The 21398-nt window shown below is 41.7% G+C and overlaps 1 protein-coding gene across 2 annotated transcripts in view; it reads left to right on the forward strand.

Moving 5' to 3' along the window:
* The window catches only part of DPH6 (diphthamine biosynthesis 6), a 295479-nt gene that overhangs the window by 62955 nt on the left and 211126 nt on the right, over positions 1–21398 (forward strand). For both annotated transcript variants that reach the window (XM_077322984.1, XM_077322983.1), the window contains exon 5: positions 3307–3425. In XM_077322984.1, the coding sequence (XP_077179099.1) occupies positions 3307–3425 (119 nt within the window). The remainder of the gene's footprint in view (positions 1–3306; positions 3426–21398) is intronic.

Raw genomic sequence — 21398 nt, forward strand, 5'->3', positions numbered from 1 at the left:
ACTTATACTGCATATTGACAGTCCATTGAAATGAGTGGCAATACTGGTGTTGGTTTTAGTGGATGTGGATTGGACCCTTAAGATGTAATTATTCTTAGTTCCAGAATGTTCATCGAATTCAAGTGAGCACAGAGTAAAATAGAAATTTGTGCTTTACACAACATGAGTTTACAGCATGCTGTTAAACACTCAACAGCTCTATATATGTTCTCTGTGTACTGGTTAAAAAAAGTACAATGAAATCAATTTAGAACTGCTGTTCAGTTCTTCTGTAAAAATCTATATGAAAACAGAATCAAGACGTTAAAACACTCCCATTCTTTTGTTCCTATTTTCCATTTGGTTTGCTAGCTTAGTCTAAATGAAAAGCATGACAGTATAAGTTTCAAGACATAGAGGCTGGCTTGAAGAATACAGATCTAATATAGTTAATGCATTTAATGTGGGAATATTTTTAATTGTCTAATATATTTAAGATTATGATTTTAATGTTTTATGTGTTGTGAACTGCCCCAAGCCCAATTCTGGGGAGGGGCAGTCTAGAAATCAAAGTATGAATAAAATAAATATTATAGTACAAAAATTGGGCTTGGTGTGGCTTGGTGAAGTCTTAGCTGAGAAAGCTTCCACACCAGTTTGTAGACTGGTTCTGGGGATCTGTTATTTGAAAAAAGAGAGGGGGAAAATAAAAAAGCACCATTTATTATTTAAAACGTATGGGGGGAACTCCTAAAGTAACTGGTTGGATTTCAGCCTGTGTTTCCAAGTCCCTGCCCCCCCCCCAAGAAGTTTTAATTTTACTGTGTGGCCAAACCACTAATCTATTTTATTTTATAGCAAAACAGCTTTTTGGATGATTTTATACAATTTTTTTGTTAGATAGGGGAGCACCTGCTTCTATTCTGGAAGGTATTAGCTTCTCTAGGATGAGTAATCCTATTTAAATCAATAGGAGTTATTCATAGTAACACTGTTAAGAACAGATGTGCTTTTTATCAGTTTAGGGCCTATACAACTATATTTAAGTAGTGTTACAGTTTAAATTACCTTTGTTCAGATTCCTATGTACTTTGTTGTTTTAGAACTTGCCCAACTATTTCATTTTTACTCATAATTTATGTTAAATTGTGTATTAAGAATGATTTGGTGTAAAGTGGAGGGTAGGGGCCATGTCAGTAGCAAAGCATCTCTAGTTAAAAGAATCAGGTGGTATATGATATAAAAGATCTCCTTATGTGACCATGAAGAGTTGCTGGCAGGCTAAGTTTATAATACTGCCCTTGGTGGAGTATGATTCAATTTAATATAAGCTTGGTTAATTAGATCATATGTGTGATTTCAAAGTAGGGTTTGATCATTTAGTTTATTAAAATAGACGGTCCTTACAAAATTTGAATACCTACCGCTTTAACCCAAGTTAAACACGGAGGGAATGCAAATAATCCATAAATTATTAGTATGAAAAAGAAAACAAAAGAACTGGGTGAACTATTCCAGTGAAAATGCACCGAAATAGCAATGTCCATTGATGTAGCCACTAGACCAGGGGTAGTCAAACTGCGGCCCTCCAGATGTCCATGGACTACAATTCCCAGGAGCCCCCTGCCAGCGAATGCTGGCAGGGGGCTCCTGGGAATTGTAGTCCATGGACATCTGGAGGGCCGCAGTTTGACTACCCCTGCACTAGACTCAATATGTTGGTAAGGACTGTCACCAGTGGAGAGAGTTGGAGAGGGTTTTGCAGTTTCCTCCTCCCACTATTGATCCCCCCCCCATCTTTCCAAGTAGTGTATATGAGAGTCCTCTGAATCTGAGTTATACTAGTGGTGAAACCTACTTTAAATGTGGGTGGGGGCTGGTCCCCTGGCTCCCCCACCAGCTCTTGCCATGGGAGTCCGTAGAGAGCAGTGGAGGGTATGGTAGCCTCCCCCGTTGGTGGTGAAAAGGTGGCAAACCTTTTGGTGGTGATGTGCCAATTGGGCACCAACAGGGAGCTGGTGTGGGAGACATGTACACATCTGCTCACCTCTGGAATGCTTTGTTTTTTATTTCACAGGGATAGCCTTTAAAAATAAACAGAATGTATACTCTACTTTTCTCCTCAGTGGAGAGATTGTTCTTCCTCCATTTTATCCTTGTAAGCAGTTTGGAATATGCCATGCCCACTTTGGAATTGCTATATTATATTGTATAACTAGAAACAAAGCCCATTTATAAAAATGGGCGATAAGGAGAAGCTTGGGGAGGTGGCGCGGCGGTGGTAGGGAGGGGTGAGTGGAGGGCGGAGTGTGGGGCCGGGCCGGATTCGGCCAGCGGGAATCGAGCCGGCGTTCGGGGGAATCGAGCGGAGGCGGAGGGGAACCACGCATGTGTGGAAGCCGGCAAATGCGTGGTGTGGGAGGGGGTGGGAGGGGGTAGCGTGGGGGAAGCGAGCCACGCATGCACGGATGGGGAAAGGCTTGGAGGGGAAAGGCTCGTGTGTGTGGGGGGGTAGGCTTTACTGTGGGAAGTGCAGCCACTTGTTGGGGGTTGGGTGTTCACGTGGGCGGCGACGGAGGAGGTGTGGGGCATCGGGATGGGGGGTCGTACGCGCGGGGGGCTGTAGCGGCGGGCTTACCTGGGTCTTGCGGGGGTGGCGGTGGGGTTCGGGAGGCTGGCGGTGGCGGCGTGTTGTTCGGGGGAAGAGCACATGGGATGCATGGGATTCCTTCCCTGCTTCCTGTGCAAGTTGGGAGGGCATGTGGCTGGAAAGAAGCAGGGCCGCCACGTCTTTGACGAGGCGTCCCTGCTCCTTTCCCCACATCGAGGCGCAGTCCACGACGGCCAAGCAGGGAATGGTGAGGAGCGCTTTGCACGCCTCACCATTGCCTGCTTGGGCCAGGAGTGACAGTTGGAGGGGCGAATCAGGAGCCGCTTTGCGGCCCCTGATTCGCCCTTTTGAGTTTTTATCACGGACTGCGCCCGCCCTAACTCCTCCCAACTTGCCCTTAGGCTTTTATTTATAACCGCGGTGCGGTTTACAGATAATGATCTAGAATGCTGGTGACATGTTCCAACTCCATAATGTGGCTAGATGTTCATGATTACAGTGTAATTTGACATGAAATGTCTTGATTGCCCTCTTCTTTTTGTTCCACTGATGTGGTAAATGGCTGGATTGCCTGTAGTTTGTCATGTAAAAAGGTGGCAGGCCTAGAAAATGTTTATGCTTGACATTAGAATACCTCAATAAACTTGGCCACAAATTAAATAATGTGTTTGGATTAAAGTTCAAAATAACAAAGGAATTTTTCCATGTTCAAATAGGTGCAAACGGCTTAAGCTACAGCCCTTAGCTTATCTTTGGCGTCAGAACCAGGAAACTTTGCTCAAAGAAATGATATCTTCAAACATTGAAGCCATAATCATAAAAGTAGCAGCTTTTGGTAAGAGTGAAAGCATTGAATTTTGGTTTTGATAATGTTATGTTAACAAACGGAAAACATTTGCTAAACTGTGGCAATCTGTATTGTGGTTAAAACATGATGAAAGAGTGAAGACTCTAGCAGGTGAAGGATGCAGTATAAATCTGAAGAATTGCAGTTGCATGACACTGTGTCTAAACAATTAATGGAACTTGTAAATGATAAATATTTTTCACACTAGACAGTGAAAAAGTAAGAGGCTATTTTCATGGCCATCATTAAATTTGCTCAGTGGGTGTGTTTATCAATAATGGTTCATCCATAATGCAACAGCTTATAGTTCACTCATATATGAGTGATACAAATGGTTCGCTAGGCATTGCACCATTATCGCTATAAAGTAGTATCAGCTCTGATAAAAGGATAAGAAAAATTTTGCTAACATTACCCAATATATAACTTTGCAGTGCCCAATAGATAAGTTCAGTTTATTATAAGGGCAATGCCCCATGTTCATTGCTTAATTTTACCCCTAGATTTTCTCTTTGTGTCCTTTGTACCCTTTACTTTCATCTGCTTCTTATCATGCTGTATACATTATTCTGTTTCTGTCCAGCTTTCAAAGACTAGTCAAAAGGCTAACTAGGTTCTTGCAGTTCCATCCCATTTAGAATTTTATCACTCTCTACCTCTGGGTATTCATGCAACAGTGTTCTGCTAAAGTTCAAGGAGGAGAATATAGAAAGATTAGATTTGTCCCCCCCCCCCCCATCTGCCCTCATCTACATTTTCCCCATTTGGGTTAATTACAAGGGGGCACATTTTAGTTGAACATTAGCAGTTTGACAAGGAAATCCATTACCTTGGAGGGAGGGCTTTGTCTTATTGGATGGCTTTGACTCTGTAATGTATTTGTGAGTGTAGCTGACTTGAGAGTGTTTTCTATTGATGTGATCTCTTTTGGAAGAAAGTCAGTGTATTGAACATGGAACTTTCATACCACAGCATAACTTGTGTTTCTGGGTATTGGTCGAAGGGCAGTTGTGCTTACCCCCAGGCAAAGTGAAATGCTAGCCTGAAACAACTGTAAATTATTTTTAGTTTATTAAACATATAGAAGGCATTGTATGTCTGAAGTTTAATTTTAAAGTAGAATTAGAATCAACACGTTTGACTTTCCTTGATGGTAGTGGTGATTTTAACATTGAATTGACCCACAATGGGGGATTATTTGCCCACTCACAAAGACAAAAGGACATGTCCAAGCACAGTATTAAAGACAGGTTTATTGAATGGTTTGTAACCACACAAAGTGATGAGAAACATATTAATAGGCCAATACATCGTTTCAAAATTGCAGCCCTCTGAGCAGTATTTTATGTGAAAGTATTAGATGAGGTTTTAGATATAAAATTTGACAAAGGAACCTTTTGCTTTTGGGGTCAGTAGAGGTTTGTGGCCCATTAGACGAAAGAATGACCAATATAATAGGAAAGAATCTGTTCTACGTGGATGGATAAAAATATAGTTCTGATAAATTGTGTTGTATAATCATGGCATGTATCAAGCCCTATCATCATCCAATGAACGGGACAATTTCTGTTAAGTGTTTAAGTCTTTTATTTTTTCCTACCATTTTATCAGACATTTAAAGATAGAGTTCACGTCTTGAGAATAACATTGAATAACAGCTAACCCAAAAGCTTCAGCTTTGCTATTATATCTAAAATATATTACATTTGAACTTGAGTATCTATTAGAACGTGTAATAAAATATTAATTCTTCTTCAGCTATGATGATTTGCCAAAATCATTTTATTTTTTACAGCACTTCTGGTGTGAGCAGTAAAGAGGAGACCATTGTAGGTTCATTCTTTGCTTTCTTAACTTTTATACAAAAGAAGAGATTTTATAAAAAAATAATCTGTCTTGGTTAGTAAATTACAGAATATCCATGTTCAAAAATTACCTATGCCACTTCTTAAATCATGCAACTGATTCTTGATTAAAAATAATATATTTTGAAAGGATAAATTTTTCTTTGGGTCTCAGTCAGCAAAAGAAGAAGAAGAAGAAGTAAATACTTTCTTTACAATGTACAGGAGAATATTTTTGTGACTTTTGAAGACTTTCGTATGCCTACCAAGCATACAGATAGCATGTCACAACAATCAGATTTCTGACTGATTTGGTTTTTAATATTCTCTGGTGCTTCATTTATAATTTAGCCCATATTTATTTACAAGGTTACATTTCAATTTGTAAAACGAAACTATTTTAATAAAAATTAAACGTCCTCCAGAAATTGGTAAGCCTTGAGCAGTACAGGAAATGACTGCAGGGCTGACATTGCTGGTGACCTTCTCGTCATCTCTTAAGCAAGATAAACTTGCCTTTGTATCTCAGCGACTTAGAGCAAGTTAGAATGGACTTGCCGGTGCACAAAGAGCCTTTTGTGGCATACTGCTTTAAAGCACAAATACCACAAATAGTTGTAGATAGTAATTAGATCGAGATGGCTGCCTCTCTTTTTTTGGCTACAGGTAAAAAGAGAGATCTTATCGGACTAAATTTCTCACCTGCCTAGGGCAGGCATAATTAGATGTAAGCAAATTTAATGGAGCTTGTATGCTCTGGGGCCATTCTGCAGTACCTTAATAATTGTGTGCTTTATTAAAGTAGGTTTAAGGTATGAAGCTGCTGAACATATCGAGTGGCAAAGAAGTTAAGGTATGGGTTACCACTTTACCTTGTAGGTGAATAATCAAAGCGCTTTTAAGCTAAATTGCGGTAAATGTGTTTGGAATAACACATTTAAAAGTCTGAGGAATAATGCATTAGATGGCACATTGCGCAGATGTTAAAGGGATAAGCAAATATGTAACATGAGCTTGACATTCATCAACACTGGCATGCTCGCACAACCTCCTATAGCTCTGTTTTCCATTAGTTTAATGACAACTCTAGGAAGGTGTAAAAACTACAGACAATGCATAATTATACAAGTAAGTGCACATTAATTTTAGTACACTTTTCTAAATCCGTCTTTACAAATTAATATTAGGTGAATGTAAGTTTTATTTCAGGAAGGGAATGTGCTTCCTCTGGGCTTTTCTTAGCCAGAATCTTGTTACTACTTGGCTATCCTCACAGAAAGGAAGCTGGTTTGATGGAAGTGTCAGAGCTGTACTGCTGGATGATGATGGTGTGTGTGTGTGTGTGTGACATTCTATTGTCAAGATTAGGCTTGCACATTTAGGGTGCCTAAAAATAAGCGGTGAAATTAGATTTATTAATCAGGATATGGGTCAAGATACTAACATGAAGCGCGGCAGCAGACTTTTAAGGAACCATATCCAGAAGAAAAGTTGAAATAGAGCAGGACACTGGGATAAAAGCAGCACGCAACTAAATCAATGAAAAATGGAGGATGGCAGTCCAGTTTTGGCAAAGCCTAGAAGCTGCCCCCGTAAGATTTTGGTGATGCATTTATGTGACATAGGGTTGTGTGCTTCGGTGTCCGAAGCAGCCGTTCCAGGCTGAAGCAGCCAGCGCTGTGGCGCAGGAAGTAGGGGAGGCGCCAGTTGTGGTGCGCAACCCAACTCCTGCACGCAGGCACAGAGCTCTGCACCTGTGTGTGTGCACCGACTAGCATGCTGGCTCTCGTGCCACCCCTCCCCCCTGCACCATGACGCTGGCTGCTTTGGTCTGGAATGGCCACTTTGGATGCCGAAGCACACAACCCTACTTCATACACATTATCTTCTTGTAATCATTACAACAAACCTGTACTGTAAGCTAGTAATTCCCCTGATGCAGATGGGAGTACTGAGGCAGAGATAGTAGATTGTCTAAGGCTACACAGTGAATTTATGGTAGTTATGAGATTTTAATGGAAGCTTTGTTCTAGAGCCTATGAGGCAACAGCTCATTCACTCAAAGTATTTATAACTGAGTATTCAGAATCTTGGGGTGGGGTAGAACTATCTTTTGTGTTTACTATTGAATTTATAATATATATTATATTATATACCACTCTCTGGATCTGTGTCTTGGTGGATCCAGTCTCAGTTGTAGTGCCCTCGGCCTCATTACACCTCTTCTGAGCCTCCAACTAAGCTAAATGTAAGGGGGGGGAGTGTAAATCAATTCCCAAGCAGAATGTTCCTATCTGCACTCTCTAGGAGAAGCCCAAAACCCAATCACATGGCCAGGGTCCAATTGAGTCCAATTAGGAATAGATGGACACAGTTTGTTTGTTTGTTTGCTTATAAATACACATAAATCTTTAACAATTCCTAGCGGAGCAGATTAAATAATTCGTTAAGGGCCCCGAGGGCGGGCCTTGTCCAGCCCCTGGACTGACGAATCAGGAAGCGCGAAGCGCCTCCCGATCCGCCCCCCTCACGTCGGCCCCATGTGGCTGAGTGATATTTTCTCCCGGAGACGCGCCAAGGAGGACACCACGGCGGCCACGAATGCGCCGCCTCCCCACCGCCCCAACCGGCTTCCGCGAACCCGTAGCTGTGCCCCGAGCCGGTGTTGCCTTCCTCCGCAGATGCCACATCGCCCCCGGCCTGGCCACCACACAGCACCTGCCAACTGTTGCCGCCCCAGCAACGCCGCCAGAACTCCCTACAGCGGCACCCGGCCCAACCGCTGCCACAGCGACTGCTGCTGGGAGACGCGGCACCAGCAACGGCGCCTACCCTCCGATGACTCAGGTAGGTGCCGAGGAGCCGGCAGACACCGGGGTAGCCACACAGGCCACACCATCCCCAGCCTCGGATGCGTGGCCTGGCCGCTGCCAACTCCCACAGCCACCCCGCCGCACTCTACAGGGCCCCTAGCGCCCGCTGTCTTTAAAGAATAGCGGGCTTAGTTTCTAGTATATACATAAATTAATTGGAAGACAAGATTCTGGGTTGTTTCTATTCAGAGTCTTCTAGGATTATTGGTTTGGTTTTCTGGTGTTGGAGAAAATAAAAGTCTTGACCCATGAGGTCCCTTCCAACTCTATGATTCTATGATTGAGGACCTTACACAGAGATGGTGGCAAAAACTTGCATCTCTCTAGCCTACCTCCAGAAGGGCAGGACATTTTTATAAGATCAAGAAGGAGCCATTCCACTATTTGACAGTTCATCCTCCTTAGTTATGGATGAGATGCAGCCAAAAGGCCATTAGCTCTATCATTCAGCTCCCACAGATAACGAAGAGAGAGAACAGGATATCCTGGGTCAAAAATCTTCAGCATCTCTAGGTTTTAAAATTGCCTCTTCTTATGGGAGAGGATTCTTTCCTTCCTGGAATTCCTGATAGAAGATAAGCATCCCCTTGTTAAAGCTCTGCATACAGAGGTCATTACACTTTTGAAGAAGCAAATTAATGCAGGCAGTATTTTGCAGATTCAGCTGCACAGGACATCATGAGCTCCATTGTACTTACGTGCCACATATAGTTAAGATCAACTGCCTTGCCAGTGGAGACCAGATTTAAAGACATACTTCATTCTTTCCAATATTTAGAATCTATGAATCAGTTATTTCTTTCCATCTCTTTTTTACTAATCAATATAATCTGAGATTGGACTCCATTTTCATCTAAAAACTGTTATTGATCAATTGTGCCCTTATGTAGAGCTTTCTATGAAGGTGTGTTTCTTAGCAGTTGTTACTTCAGCCAGGAGGGTGAGTGAACTGGCAGCTCCTCAGATAGATGTCATAGAATCATAGAATCATAGAGTTGGAAGGGGTCATACAGGCCATCTAGTCCAACCCCCTGCTCAACGCAGGATTAGCCCTAAGCATCCTAAAGCATGTCCTATTTTTGAATTTATTTTCCAAAAAGGTAGTCCTTGACTCAGTCTTGGGTTACTTCCTAAGGTAGTTTCTATGTTCCATTTATCCCAAAATACTGTTTCCTGCAACTAAGCTCTGAGAACGAGTGCTCGTTACATTATTTAGGTGTTAAGAGGACATTTTATTTTACCTCAGGAAAACCCTGGAGTTTCACATGGATAGAGTCCTGTTTTGTTTGTTTTAGTGGCCCTAAGAGAGGTAGGATTGATGGATTGTCAGGATTATTTAATGCCCATTGCACTAGGACAGTTTTTTTTCTGCAGTCTACCTGGATGGAGTGCCTTTGATGGAGATCTACAAAGCTGCCACCTGATTGTCAGCAGACACATTTGCACTTTGCACTTTGTTTCTGCAGGTGAGATGTGAGACTCCAATGGGCAAGGCAGCTCATCATTTGCTGTTAGATTGACGAGAACATGCCCCACTGCCTGATGAGTAGCTTGCTAGAATCCCTGTGTGGCACTATAAAGAAGATGGATGCATTTACTTATAACTATTGTTCATTGATTATCTAACATATCCTTCCTCCTGCCTTGTTATTATTATTATTATTTATTACATTTCTATGCTGCCCCTCCTCAAAGGTTCGGGGCGGCTTGTTGCATACTCTGGATTTGGCAGCATTAGAAGTATTGATGGTAGGGGCACTGCTGCACAGGAGCATGCGGTTGGGAACAAGCTTCTAACTCCAGGGCACAGCACCCCCTGGAGGCTTTTAGCTATAAATACCTACCTGATGGCAGGCCTGCCCATGCACAGTCCTCATGTTAGCCTAAACAGAAGATACTCAATGAAAATAGTTACAGGGAAGTTCAACTTCATTTCATGTTGCACTACAGTTTTCTAACTCAAGCTCAACCCTGCAAAGACGGAGGTCCTGTGGCTGGGCAGGAAGGAACCATGGGAGGAAGCATGCCTGCCCACCCTGGATGGAGTGCAGTTCATAACAGCTCACTCTGCCAGGAACCTAAAATGGAAGCCCAGGTCACAAAGGTAGCATGGCTGGCATTTCACCACCTTAGCCAAGCCAAGCTTCTAGCACCCTACTTGGCCCTGGAACACCTAGCCACAGTGATCCATGCAATGGTCACGTCTAGACTAGACTTTTGTAACCATGCAGGCCTACCCTTATCATTGATCCAGAAACTACAGCTGGCCCAAAACACAGTGACCAGAATTCTCACTAATACACCATGGAGATCCCACATCCTGCCTATACTCCAGCAAATCGACTGGCTCCCAGTTGAATTCTGGATTAAGTGTAAAGTGTTGGTAATCACCTTTAAAGCCATACACAGTCTGGGCCCAGTGTATCTGAGAGACCACCTCCCTGCCTATACCCCCAAATAGCCTTATGCTCCGCCACCTCCAACTGGCTGTGGATCCCTGGCCCCAGAGAAGCACGTCCAACCTCAACAAGTTCCAAAACCTTCTTGGTCCTGGCTCCCACCTGGTGGAACAAGCTCCCTGAAGAGATCAGAGCTCTGTTCTAACTCTCACAATTTCGCAGGGCCTGCAAATGGGAGGTCTTCCACCAGGCATTTGATTGAGTCTGACCATCCCCAAAACACCCACTGCCTCCCCCCAGATCCTCCTTCCCATGACTGAAAAATCTGACCAACCCAAAGCTGTGTCAATGTTCCTGTTCTTGTTTAAATATTATTCTGGTTGACATGTTATGTTATGATTGCTATATTTGTTATAATATTCTAAGTTCTATGTAATTACCCCATGATGTTATATGTAAACTGCCCAGAGCCGTATGGAAGGGTGGCATAAAAATCTTAAATAAATAAATAACTGAAAAGGTCTACAGTAGTTTTCCAGAAATTTTCCAGAAGGCATAGCATGCCATTATGATCCCTTCTGCTTTTTCTCTTAAGAGAGGTTCTACACAGCAAGCCAAGGTATTGGTTGCTTGCTTTGTTGTTCACCTATTTTATAGCCAATCATGACATTTTATGACTAAATTAAATTATTCTAGGCTTCATTGTCCTATTATAGAAGTAATCACAATAATCTTCCATCTGCTCCGGAGGGGTATCCTCATTCTGCTTTGATTCCCCAACCTTCCGGTAATACTTGGTGATTTTTGCACAGAATTCTGATGATATGATCAAAATTATGACACACTCTTGAAATGCTGGTTGCATTGGACTTTTATTTTGTTACAGTAGACTGACACTGTTTCCCCTTTGTACTCCTTCGCCAGTCATGCATTTGTTCTCAAGGTATACATTCCTTGAAGGAAATAAATAGTACCAAAACAATCACATTATTCTGTCTCCCATATGTATCCTTTCCCTTCTTGTTTGCATCTTGAGCATGATTTTACGTTGCTAAATTCTGGGATCGTCATTGTACATTAAGGCTGAAATACAACCTCTTGGCATTTTGAAGCATTTAATTTCCCAAAGTGTTTTTCCCCCTCTAATAGGAGGTGTTTATCACAACTTTTTAAAGAGCATGTGCAAAAGCAGTGCATATATATCTTGCTTTATCCTTCCAATAGTAAATTATCTTGGAAATAAAAGAAGGCATTTTAATATTGGGCCTTCAGAAATGCTGTTATCTTCAATAAAATTAGTTAAATGATTTGGCTTGCATGCGTGTCTAATGGCTTTTAACTCCTACCTATTATTGTATTTTCTTGTAAAACTATGTGGATGCCGAGCATGTTCTGTAGTAAAGAATATCATGTTACTTCTCCCCTGGCTTCTTTTAATCCCTTGTTTGCCACCCAGACAGCACATGCTACAGTAATTACACTGGTAGGCAGAGTTTTTGTAGCCTCTTCTTGCCCTATAGGATGTAAATGTAGTTGACCTTCTTCTGACATATTTCCTCAATAAATTCATTCAGTAATGCAGTTCACATTTTAACAATAATCAGAAAGATATGGGTAAGATGTGTTTTGGGGGGAATGGCACTGAGGGAACTAATTTTCCTCACATTTTGCTCCTTTGTGTTCATTATTAGGAGAAAAAGATAAATATAATAAAGCAACATGCCCTATACATACACATAGCTAAGGAAGATATTGAAGTGGAGGCATTTACAAAGGCACCAATGAGATAAATTGCACAGTTAAAACATTAAGAAATTTCTCTTTAAGAACATAATTCAGTTAAATTAAAAAGCAGTCCACATACTCTAAACCCAGCTAACTAAAAGCCAAGCAGAAGAGCTCTGTTTTGCAGGCCCAGTTTTGTTCAGTTTATTTCCCTGTGGATTTAAATTGCAGGAAAATAAACTGGGGGGAAACTTGTCTGATATGAAATTGATTATTAGATGGTACAACACACATGCAGAACAGGGAGAGGGAACTCAAATGAATAGGATCTTAACAATGATTAAAATGAGGTTATGGAAAAGCCTTTAAGGTAAAGGTAAAGGTATCCCCTGTGCAAGCACCGAGTCATGTCTGACCCTTGGGGTGACGCCCTCCAGCGTTTTCATGGCAGACTCAATACGGGGTGGTTTGCCAGTGCCTTCCCCAGTCATTACCGTTTACCCCCCAGCAAGCTGGGTACTCATTTTACCGACCTCGGAAGGATGGAAGGCTGAGTCAACTTTGAGCCGGCTGCTGGGATTGAACTCCCAGCCTCATGGGCAAAGCTTTCAGACGGCTGCCTTACCACTCTGCGCCACAAGAGGCTCTAAAGCCTTTAGATAAGTCCTACAAGGGTCCATTTGTCATCTAGCAGCTGGTCCCACCAGGACAGGGCCACCACAAATATCCCAGCAGGCTGTAAGATGACATGTTTTGGGGAGGAGAAAATGACATGTCAGAAATTATGGTCCATCAGGTCTGAAGGTCCCAGACTTTTAATTTAAACCTGATCAGCAACACCAACAATAGCCATCAACTTATCCATTACCTTTTTTTGTCATGTGGAAAAACAAAATGGTGTCATGTCGAAAAACAAAATCAATGTGGCTTCTGAAAGACAGGAGCCAAGTAATTCCTGCAGCAGTGGTGGAGCTGTTAGGGCTTGTTTCTGACCACCAGCATCTCATTATGGAACTTTCCAGGTAAGTTAAATGGCCTGTCTGCTTTCGCTCTAGAACAGAAAATGAGATGTAGAAGTGTGCTCAGGGAGTTCTGCATTTGGACAGAATAAGATACTTCAAATACTTGCCTCATTATCAATATACCTGTAAACTGGCAAAAGAAGAAGTTTGATGGTAGTAGTCAACTGCAATGTTTGGACAACTTAAAGCAAAATAGGAGGCTGAGTAATAGATGTTTCAAGGCTTAGCTAGCCCCAAAGTTGATGCAAAAGGAACTAGTCAGTCTTTGCAAAGTGCAGTCGGAATACTATGTAAAATACAGTTGTTTGGGAGGGTATTTTTGTAATAGAAATGGAGCTATTGTAGTATGTTCAGAATTATTTAGCATACCATTTTGATGATGTCTGCTTTATGCAGACAGTAGCTCTGTTTCTAAGTTCTACAATCTGTATATCTTTTACATTGATTATTAGATGTGTCCTCCTATTGATTACATTGATTTACATTTAATCAGTTTTGATCTTTGGAGGGTTTTATAGGTAGGCTTCCCCCTTCAAGGATCGCTGCCTTGTTGTGGCAAGGGGGCTTGCGTAGTTCAGTGAAGCTATGAGCTATGCCGTGCAGGGCCACCCAAGACGGACAGGTCATAGCTGAGAGCTCTGACAAAAGGTGATCCACTGGAGAAGGAAATGGCAAACCACTCCAGTATCTTTGCCATGAAAACTCTATGGACAGTTCCAATAGGCATAACGATATGACGCTGGAAGATGAGCCCCTCAGGTCGGAAGGTGTCCAATATGCTACTGGGGATGAGCAGACGGCTAGTACGAGTAGCGCCAGAATGAATGAAGCGGCTGGGCCAAAGCCGAAAGGACGCTCAGTTGTGGAAGTAACTGGTGGCAAAAAGACAGTCCGATGCTGTAAAGATTTTTATTCCATAGGAACCTGGAACGTCAGATCCATGAATCAAGGCAAGCTGGACGTGGTTAAACAAGAAATGACAAGACTGAACATCGACATTTTAGGAATCAGTGAACTAAAATGGACAGGAATGGGTGAATTTAATTCAGATGACCATCAGGTATACTACTGTGGACAAGAATCTCGCAGAAGAAATGGAGTAGCCTTCATAATCAATAAGAGAGTAGGAAAAGCAGTCTTGGGATACAATCCCCAAAATGACAGAATGATCTCAGTTCGAATCCAAGGCAAACCATTCAACATCACAGTGATCCAGGTCTACGCCCCAACCACTGCTGCTGAAGAGGATGAAGTTGATCAGTTCTATTGAAGCCCTACAACACCTTCTAGAAGCAACACCCAAAAATGATGTGCTTATCATCATGGGGGATTGGAATGCTAAAGTAGGAAGGCAAAAGATAACCGGGATAACAGGCAAGTTTAGCCTTGGAGTACAAAATGAAGCAGGGCACAGGCTGGTAGAATTTTGTCAAGAGAATACAATGGTCATAGCAAACACTCTTTTCCAGCAACCCAAGAGACGACTCTACACATGGACATCACCAGACGGTCAACACAGAAATCAGATTGACTATGTGCTCTGCAGCCAAAGATGGAAAAGTTCTATCCAGTCAATAAAAACAAGACCAGGAGCTGATTGTGGTTCAGATCATGAGCTTCTTGTTGCAAAATTTAGGCTTAAATTGAAGAAAGTAGGGAAAAGCACTAGGCCACTCAGGTATGAACTAAATCATATCCCCGACGAATACACAGTGGAGGTGACAAATAGATTTAAGGAATTAGATCTGATAGACAGAGTGCCTGAAGAACTATGGATGGAGGTTCGCAACATTGTACAAGAGGTAGCAACTAAAACCATCCCAAAGAAAAAGAAATGCAAGAAATCAAAATGGCTGTCTGAGGAAGCTTTACAAATAGCTAAGGAGAGAAGGGAAGTGAAAGGCAAGGGAGAAAGAGAAAGATACACCCAACTGAATGCAGAATTCCAGAGAAAAGCTAGAAGAGATAAGAATGCCTTCTTAAATGAACAGTGCAAACAAATAGAAGAAAACAATAGAATCGGGAGGACCAGAGATCTTTTCAAGAAAATTGGAGATATGAAGAGAACGTTTCATGCAAAGATGGGTATGATAAGGGACCAAAATGGTAGGGACCCCCAGAAGCAGAAGAGATTAAACAAAGGTGGCAAAATTATACAGAAGAGCTATACAAGAGCGAGCTTAACATCCCTGATGACCACAATGGGGTAGTTACTGACCTGGAGCCAGACATCCTGGAATGTGAAGTCAAATGGGCCTTAGGAAGTCTGAGTAACAATAAAGCTAGTGGTGGTGACAGCATTCCAGTTGAACTATTCAAAATCTTAAAGGACGATGCAGTAAAAGTGCTACACTCAATATGCCAGCAAATTTGGAAAACTCAACAATGGCCACAGGATTGGAAAAGGTCAGTTTACATTCCAATTCCAAAGAAGGGCAATGCCAAAGAATGTTCAAACTACCGCACCATTGCACTAATTTCTCATGCTAGCAAAGTTATGCTCAAAATCCTACAAGCTAGGCTCCAGCAATATGTGGACCGAGAACTTCCAGAAGTACAGGCAGGATTTCGAAGAGGCAGAGGAACTAGAGATCAAATTGCCAACATACGCTGGATCATGGAGAAAGCTAGGGAGTACCAGAAGAACGTCTACTTCTGCTTCATTGACTATGCTAAAGCCTTTGATTGTGTGGAACACAACAAATTGTGGCAAGTTCTTAAAGAGATGGGAATACCAGAGCATCTTATTTGTCTCTTGAGAAATTTATATGCAGGTCAAGAAGCAACAGTGAGAACTGAACATGGAATCACTGACTGGTTTAAAATTGAGAAAGGAGTTCGGCAAGGCTGTATACTGTCGCCTTGCCTATTTAACTTGTATGCAGAGCACATCATGAGAAATGCGGGATTAGAGGAGTCACAAATTGGGATCAAGATTGCAGGGAGAAATATCAACAACCTCAGATATGCAGATGATACCACTCTAATGGCAGAAAGTGAAGAGGAATTAAAGAGCCTGTTGATGCGGGTGAAGGAGGAGAGTGCAAAAGTTGGCTTGAAACTCAACATCAAGAAAACAAAGATCATGGCATCCGGCCCTCTCAATTCCTGGCAAATAGAAGGGGAAGAAATGGAGATAGTGACAGATTTTATTTTCCTGGGCTCCAAGATCACTGCAGATGGGGACTGCAGCAAAGAAATTAAAAGACGCTTGCTCCTGGGGAGGAAAGCTATGGCAAATCTTGACAGCATCCTAAAAAGCAGAGACATCACCCTGCCAACAAAAGTGCGTTTAGTCAAGGCTATGGTCTTCCCAGTTGCAATGTATGGCTGCGAAAGTTGGACCATAAGGAAGGCCGAGCGTCAAAGAATTGAGGCTTTTGAACTCTGGTGCTGGAGAAGACTCTTGCGAGTCCCTTGGACTGCAAGGCGAACAAACCGGTCAGTCCTAGAGGAGATCAGCCCTGACTGCTCTTTAGAAGGCCAGATCCTGAAGATGAAACTCAAATATTTTGGCCACCTCATGAGAAGGAAGGACTCCCTGGAGAAGAGCCTAATGCTGGGAGCGATCGAGGGCAAAAGAAGAAGGGGACGACAGAGAATGAGGTGGCTGGATGGAGTCACTGAAGCAGTAGGTGCAAACTTAAATGGACTCCAGGGAATGGTAGAGGACAGGAAGGCCTGGAGGATCATTGTCCATGGGGTCGCGATTGGTCGGACACGACTTCGCACATAACAACAACAACATAGGTAGGCTAGGTAAACATCTTCCAGTAAATATGTTTTCTTTCTTTCAACCCAAAGGTCTATCTTATGAATAGACTTCATACTTGGAGATTGCAGTTGTGAGTTCCTTCATTGTTCAGGGGGTTGGACTAAATGACCCTGGAGGTACCTTCAAACTCTGTGATTTCTGTGATAGGATGTCATAGTAGAATCTAATTGTTTTTATCCTGTAATAAAGCTTTCGTTCTATAATGCCTTGTATACACATATCTACAAAAAGTTATGAAGGTTTAATGATGTCCAATGATCATTCTATTTTACTCTCTGCAACAACTTACATTTCTTAAGCCTTTTCAATGGGATGAAAGCAGATGGGATACTATCATAAATACATGCTGGTAATTTGATTTCAACCACTTTCCGTCCTTTACAGAGCCCTTGCTTTATTACATATGTATGTGTCAAAAGAACTTGGAGTCTATATGTGCCTCCCATGGCTAACCATATTGTCCCCTTCTGTTTTGCCATTTGCTATAGCAAAAATTATTTTTGTTGAAAGGCAATAGAATGAAATCTATGATAAACATGTGAGCTGTTCACCCTAACTTTTCCTTAAAAGTAGGCCATGTGAGTCAGTGGGTGTTATGTTTTGCAAACAACATTGATGGGGAAACTTTCCTTTAACTTCCCTTGAACATCAAAGATACAGAGTTCACCAAGTTTCTTTGCAGTATGGCATGTTGTTGGAGCAGAATAACTTTGAATAAAATTGGAATGATTGATCTGTCTGGTTGTTTTATGAAGGGTTTTGCTTATATATAGATTTAAGCAAGCATATGCAGACCTTTACAAGTGTTGGCTATTTTTTTTTTCAAAATGAACATATGTAGTACAGTTTGCTGTTGTTGTTTTTTTAAGCCAAGTAATTATACGATTTCATTTCCAACCTCTTTTCTAAAGTTTATGCAGTGTGTTGGTAATCTCTGTCTTCCTTTGTCCTCACCAGAGAACATATTTCTCCAATCATGTTTTGCTTGACAGAGTCATCTTGCATACTCTATAACTTATGGCTTGAATCCTTCCAAAGCAGCCATCGCCTAGCCTTGATTTCTGAACTTAAGGCCACAGTGCAGCTTCTTCTAGTGGAGTGCAATAAATCAGATTGTTTAAACCTCTAGATTACCCACTGGTCAGTAAATGTTGTGCTGACAGTGGCTGTGAGGCCACATTTCATTCATCTTTTTTCATGAAGCCCATGCCCCACGCACATGCAGCTGAAAATTTACCAGTTAGCTAATAATAATCAATTTGTCGAAGCATTCTCCAAACTTCAGTGCAGTATAATTCAGCTGATCTTCCATCAATAGTGATATCTGTACATTTACTTTTGCTTTTTAACTTTAACTTTTATTTACTTTTTCCATTTACCTTCTCTGTGTTTTATCTTAACAACTTTGGGAGGTAGTTTAGGCAGTGGGCATACGACTGGCCCAGGGTCACCATGGCACAGTGGGGATATGAACCAGGCTGCCAGGGGCCCATGGGAATTGTAGTCCATGGACATCTGGAGGGCTGCAGTTTGACTACCACTGCTATAAACATTCCACCATACTGACTTTTGTGTGGTGGCTGATGTTGAGCAGTAGCAAGCAAGCAGCCAGGCCTGGGTGTCATGGTAATCAGGTAATAGCAAGTTGCCTGGTAGTTTCTGGCCAGTCGTGGACCAAATGAGACCTCCATCAAAGGCCAAAACAGTCCTGGAAAGGGTCCACCACCCCCATCTTTTATAGAGATAAACCAAGGTTTAAACTGGCAGTGCTATTGTGGTTGCCTAGCAACAGCCACAGGAGATTTGTTTGTTAAAGTTACAGGCACTGTTCCTGTTATTTTAGTTTTTTTTTAACAATACCCTGTGTGTGTGTTTTAATTTACAGATTTTACTGTAAATTTAGGGGTTTAATTCAGTTTGTAGAAAGAACTGTTTGGTGTATTTGTGGCTCCAGTTTCTAGATTTCAGTATTCACAGATGAGGCCTTATTGAGAATTGTATTGATGATGTAATTTATGAAACTGTGTGGAAGCTGACATGTTCTGTGTTCATTCTGTGTTCATACTTTGGATGGGCAATCCAACCTTTACATTTCTTCTTCCTTGGCCTCTTTTCATCAGAATCCTGCTAACTGAGGAGGAGCCAAATGCATCATTAAATCTTGCTTCTTTGCAGTTAATAGCACAATGTGCCGTGAAGTACCCATACCATTTGGTCTGATGTAACAGTTGCCCTAATGAAACCCAGACAGCCTCCACTAAACTGAGTTATTTGCTAAATGCCAAGCATATTCATCTTATGATTGTCTCCTGTTGTATCTTCAGTCCTTTTGCATTTTAGGAGGATATACTCTACAATCTGAAACATCACGACTTTTTGATGCCTTCTGTCAGAGTCCTCCTATCTGTCATATCATCTTATCATCCGCCCACAGAATTCTTCATGGTGTTTTCACAACCCATCACCAGACACATTTTGAAAGGACCTCTGTAGTCTTTCTGCTTTTTTGTTGTTTTCCACCTACACAAGACCTGAATTTTGTCCTATTGCAACTGATTCCTGCCCTCTATAGTTTCCAAAAGAACATGGTGGTTCTTTAGCTACACATCATGTTTCTCTTCAGAGCTTTTTCATAGTTTAATTAAATGAAGCCATTATTTCCTGATACTACTATTTTATCGAGAGAGACAAGACTCTGTACACTTGACTTTGTCAAAATTAACTTGTTCCAAACCATTTATATATAGAAATGTTGTCAGGTTGGAGCATTGCCAGCTAGAGTTTCACATGGCCAGCAACCTTTTCTCAGAATAATTTCAGGTGGATATATTGTGGACAGTTTCTGCTCATCCTATAGATTATTCAAGGCTGTTCCTTGGAGACATACCAGATAAGTTGTCCACACTTGCAGCTGAACAGGCTTTCAAAGTGCATCACAAGTGACTGGAGCTATGAAGTGAGATACATTTTAGTCCCTTTTCTGTGTTTATTGGACAGAGTCCTTTCAAGAGCAATTACTTGCCTGTAGTTGAAGAAATACAGAGCAGTACCAGAAGTAGTTCTGGTAGAAAACTAAAAGTGGTAGGCTGCCAAGAATAAGCCTGACAATGTATTTGGGAAAGATGAATTTCTCTATAGCCACTGCTGTGGATCTTGTAAGGCAGCAGCATCTGCAAGAGTAACTTGCAGGGAGTGGATCTCTCCCCTGACAAATTTCACAGATCCTCATTTATAAATTGTCTAATCGAGGCTTGTCCTTTGCCTCCTGAATGTTGATTTTATAAATTTTTGACTATTAAGAATTAAATCCTGCAAGATCAAACCAGTACTTCAACTCATTTAGCATACTGTTTCAGACAAGAGACAACCAGTAGCCATAAAGACCCAAACAACAGGATGTAGAGACAGATGCTAACTCAGGTTTACTCAACAAAGGTTTCATGAAATGCTGGGGTTTCTTGATGGCCCCGGAAGGGTTTCCCAATTGGGTGGGAGTTAATTCATTTTATTTATATTATATATGTATTTAAAATTAAAGATAATTAATCTGTGATATCACTATAATTGGTAATGTTGACCCACCCAAATGTCCAATGATGGGCTTTCAAGGGATGGAAAAGGGATGGGCCCCAGTCATAATCCTTGCTGGCCATGCCTTTTTGCACATAGTAGCTGGAATCTAAAGATGTAAGTACTTTAATTTTAACTTAACGGCATTGGGGGGGAGGGTTGACAATGCATGTTTTCACATCAGATTAGGTGATGTTATTTCTGGTGATATGACTTTTGAGGGTGTGACAGGGAGGTTGGCCTGCTGACATCACTAATTGGGTTCTCAAAGCCTGAAAAATGTCTCAGGGACTTCTCAACATTAAAAAGATTGATAAAGGCTGTGTTAATTCAGAGGTTTTCTGCTTTTATATATGGTGGTTCCCATATTTTCTCCTTAGTGGATATTCTAAAACCATCTCTGTATACACTGCCAGTGAAGAAGAAGAGTTGGTTTTTATATCCTGCTTTTCACTTCCTGAAGGAGTCTCAAAGTGGCTTATAATCACCTTCCCATTTCTTCCCCACAACAGACATCTTGTGACGTAGGTTGGCCTGAGAGAGCCTTGGCACCCTCATCCTCCATTGTTTCCAATGGAGGGGAGGGGATAGGCATTTAATCTTTAAAAGGATCATTGTCCTTTTAATGCTTTTTGTAAGCTGTGGTGAAAGTATGAGTGAATTCTAAAGGCATTTAAAGGGCTTGCTGTCCCTTTAAATGCCTTCTCTAAGCTGAAAATTCACTCTGAAGGCATTTAAAGGGACTGAGAGCCA

This window comes from Paroedura picta, chromosome 2 (assembly GCF_049243985.1).
Source record: "Paroedura picta isolate Pp20150507F chromosome 2, Ppicta_v3.0, whole genome shotgun sequence".
Classification (NCBI taxonomy): domain Eukaryota; kingdom Metazoa; phylum Chordata; class Lepidosauria; order Squamata; family Gekkonidae; genus Paroedura; species Paroedura picta.